The 3,942-nt window shown below is 39.6% G+C and overlaps 1 protein-coding gene across 1 annotated transcript; it reads left to right on the forward strand.

The window, feature by feature from the left end:
* The first annotated feature begins 751 nt into the window (after nucleotides 1–751).
* On the forward strand, nucleotides 752–2,221 carry LOC133525896 (uncharacterized). The gene is made up of 2 exons (XM_061862309.1): nucleotides 752–1,115; nucleotides 1,288–2,221. The coding sequence occupies exons 1-2, from the start codon at nucleotides 1,098–1,100 to the stop codon at nucleotides 2,182–2,184; spliced, it is 915 nt and encodes a 304-aa protein (XP_061718293.1). The 5' UTR covers nucleotides 752–1,097; the 3' UTR covers nucleotides 2,185–2,221.
* The last annotated feature ends 1,721 nt before the right edge of the window (nucleotides 2,222–3,942 follow it).

The following is a 3,942-nucleotide window of genomic DNA, read 5'->3' on the forward strand; positions in this document are numbered from 1 at the left end:
GTTTGTCATGTGTCCCTTTGCTATCATGTGTAATATTTGACGACCGGTCTGGCGTAGTGGGACCCTGCCTATGAAGCCGATGGTCCGGGGTTTGAATCCCGGTAAGGGCATTTATTTGTGTGATAAGCACAAAGATTTGTGCCTGAGGCATGGTTGTTTTCTATTATTTAAGTATTTATATATTATTTATATCGTTGTACCCTCAACACAAGCCCTCTTGAGCTTACGGTGGGACTTAGTCAATGTGTGTAAAAATGTCCTATACTATTTATTTATTTATTTATTAGCTGTGTGGAAAGTGTTTGTTGGGAAACTTGAAGTGCAGAACGTGTTCATAGTGGTAAAAGGGTTTTATGTGCTTTTTGTAGCCATTGTAGGTATACTATTTAACATCTGTCAACTATCAGGTAACGAATGTGTCTTATAACCGCCAGGTGGGTGCAACTGTCGCGCAAGCAGCCAATACTAATGAGAGTAGGTGTTGTAGGAAATGGTCGCAAATCGAGCACAGACGCACCTCCGTCGCATTTCCGTGGCACCAGGGTGTGTACACAAGATATCAATCGTTCACGCTCCATAGCGTAGCATAGCATAGCATAGCGTAGCATCTCTCCCTATCACTCTTCCATATTAGTGCAATAGAGACATTTGCGTTTCGTTTGCTACGGAGCGTTAACAATTGGCATCTTGTCTACGCACCCAGGTACCATTCAAATTGCTCAGCGAGGGCAACCTAATCGTGAGGCAACACAACCAGCACATATTTGCTCTACCATTACGTATAGTTATTACGAGTCTTGAGGCCACCATTGTAATGGTATTTTACAGTACACAGCTTCCCCAAACTAGCTAAGCAATATGAATGTATGTCCAGGAAACTATCTCAAGTATCTCGCAAACTGGATATGTAGCGATCGGACAAAGACCTAGCGGTCATTCCCTCGATCTGGACCTAGGAAAGTTGCACACGAACGCTTATATAAATGCCTGAACTTGATACAGTAGTGCACTTTTCCATGCGACTTCGCCTAGAGCGCTTTTCCTTTCACAATAGAAAATAATGTAATTTTGTAATTTACAAAGCGCAAACGTCCATCATGTCAAAGAGGATCCTAGTAAGTATTAAACCTATTAAATGTTTAAAGATAAATTAACAGGCGATTTGTACTTTTACAATCGTTTGTTACGTAAAGTAAATAAGCCATTTAACGAGGTAGCTGATTGATGGCGTTCCACGCCTTTCTTCAATAGGCGATGATGGATCATTAAACTAATTGGTGTTTTCAGATGTTCGTGGCTTTCGCCGCGCTGGTGTGTGCGAACGAAGTGGAGGATTCGGATCAGAAGAAACGTGGCGCCGGTAAGGGGACCAGTTTGAATTCCATCCCTACTGGAGCCCAAAAACCGGACTACACGTATCAGGTTTATTCTCAGACCCCGAGTTCACAGGGCAGTTCTTACCAGACTCAAGTCCCGAATTCCTTCTATCCGAGTCAAGCGTCAAGCCAGTACTACTCAGTCCCGAGTCAGCAGGAGGTATCTCCGGGGTATTCCCCTCAACCACAAATAAACCTTATTCCTCCGCCGGCTACTTCACCATTCCTTCCCATTAATTTTGTTCCAAATCCAGGTTATCAATCGAAATATCAAATAATCCCTTCTAAAACAACAAACGGGAACATACAGCTACTTATACAACCATCCTCTAATTACCAGTCGAGTCCTTTTCTGCAATATCCACAGTCACTGTTCTCACCTAACCCCGCAAACCATCAGTACAGTCAACAGCAACTTCAACTGCCTTCTCAGCAACAATTCAATGTGGCCTCTCCGTACCAGCAATTGCCTTTGAGTCAGTCTTACTTAGGCCAGCCATCTACTATGTTTCTTTTAGCGCCGCCTAATCCTTATAATAACTTGTTGTATCCTGGTCCGAATCCTTCGCAAAGTTTTTACAACTACTATCCATCGAACGCCCAGCAGAAGTATAATTTGTCTTATGGATCATCGTCACAGCCGTCGGTTGAGTATGAGAAAGTTCAGGGGCCTATATCATCGAGCTTGCCCAAGGAAGATAATGATATTGGGTCGCACGGGAGTGACTTCGTTCCTTCGGACACTAGCAGCAGTTACAAGACGGCGTACGCGACCAGCCGCAGCGGCACGTACTCCAAGCTAAAATGACTCAATGTGTATAACTAATTAAATCTAGTTACCGCTTTTCGTGGCTTTAATTTAGTCGTATGTTACAGGTGTTCAGTTGCCATTTATATTACGTTACAGTGTTATTTATTAATATATGGCAGTTGTTGGTAATGTTATTCAATGTACAAAATAAAATATCTAACTATGTGTTCAAAATGTTTTCATTTGTTTATTTTAGATCCGTTTTAACATCAGTTGCTACAGTTAAATAATCATATTAAATAAAAAAAAACTCTACATAAATAATAAATTACTCATAGCTATAGAAACACAAAGCCCGATTGATTAGGGATATGAATGATACTCATGTGATAGTTTATGTCAATTCCTTAAATAACGGATATAAATCCAACGACACATTAGACATTACATACACCAATCACATCGGATACTCTGAAAGATCGTGTACTTACGTTTCATTCAGGGCGATGGACATATTAATACCTACGTTAAATTACATTAACTGGTAAAATAGTTATTACCCGTCGTTCGAATATTCTTCGTCACTCGGGTAAATAGTCTGATTTTATAATATTGCTGAATGGGTGAGTCGCATTATGTAACAAGCGAGACAAATGTAGGTTATGTAGGTACCCATTTATGTGGGCTGAGGTTCGAACTTTTGCAGATGATATTACATAGCAGGCCTTGGGTTCTGAATTAGTATCATAATATGCGAAAGAGATGGTGTGTGAGAGATGGACAGATATGTAAAATTGCATTGAAAATGTAATAATATGCATAAAGACAAGAATTTTTGTTCGTTATACAATTATTGGGTGAATCCTTTTTTTTTAATACAGTTGGTCAAAAAGTGTTACTTTACGTAGCTGTTTAGCGTGCGGAAAGTTGGATTTCGCGAACTAGTGCTTTTTACTTTTCCACTTGTTCCAATTCATGACTACTTATTGATGAGTGTTAATGTTAGTTTCTTTTAAAAGTCGTAATCAACATAAAAAACCGTCTGTTAATGTAAAAATTATAAATATAAGCATTTTTCATATTTTATTACTTACCTCTTCATCATTTTAACACGTTTATGTTTTAATATTTAATATTGAAAAACCGTTCTTAATAAGTTGTCTGAATAGAACGGAATAGCTGCCGAAACGCCTGTCAAAGCAGAGGCGTTTTTTCTTACTGCAAGAATGTTTTATGTTTCCTAAGGCAAAATTCGATATTGTTTTCATAAAATTTAAATATACGATACACAAATAATAGTACATAACGATACTTAGGTAATAATAGTATAATATTTACAATTGTTTCTGTCTTATAGAACATATGTATAAAAAAAGTAATTGTTTTTTTCTTATTTTTTCGCAACTGTATTAAAAAACGTCGCTCGATACACGTGCGGAAATGTCATTCTTCACTCGTCCCGAGTTGTGCCACGAGCCGTAGGCGAGATATCTCGGTACTCGTGAAGTAATGACATACTTTCCGCACTAGCATCGAAATGTAGTATTTCGTTACTATATTTATTTTGACTCGTACTGTATAAAACGCCATGCTCCCATGAACCGAAGCAAAACGCCGAAAAACGCTAGGAATATGATGACTGTAGGTATGGGAAAAATTACTGGCAAACAAGCATACGGCCCGCCTGATGGTAAGCAGTCTCCGTAGCCTATGTACGCCTGCAACTCCAGAGGAGTTATGCGCGTTGCCGACCCTAAACCCCCCCCCCCCCCCCTCGTTGAGCTCTCTGGCAACCTTACTCACCGGCAGGAACAC

This window comes from Cydia pomonella, chromosome 15, assembly GCF_033807575.1.
Source record: "Cydia pomonella isolate Wapato2018A chromosome 15, ilCydPomo1, whole genome shotgun sequence".
NCBI lineage: Eukaryota > Metazoa > Arthropoda > Insecta > Lepidoptera > Tortricidae > Cydia > Cydia pomonella.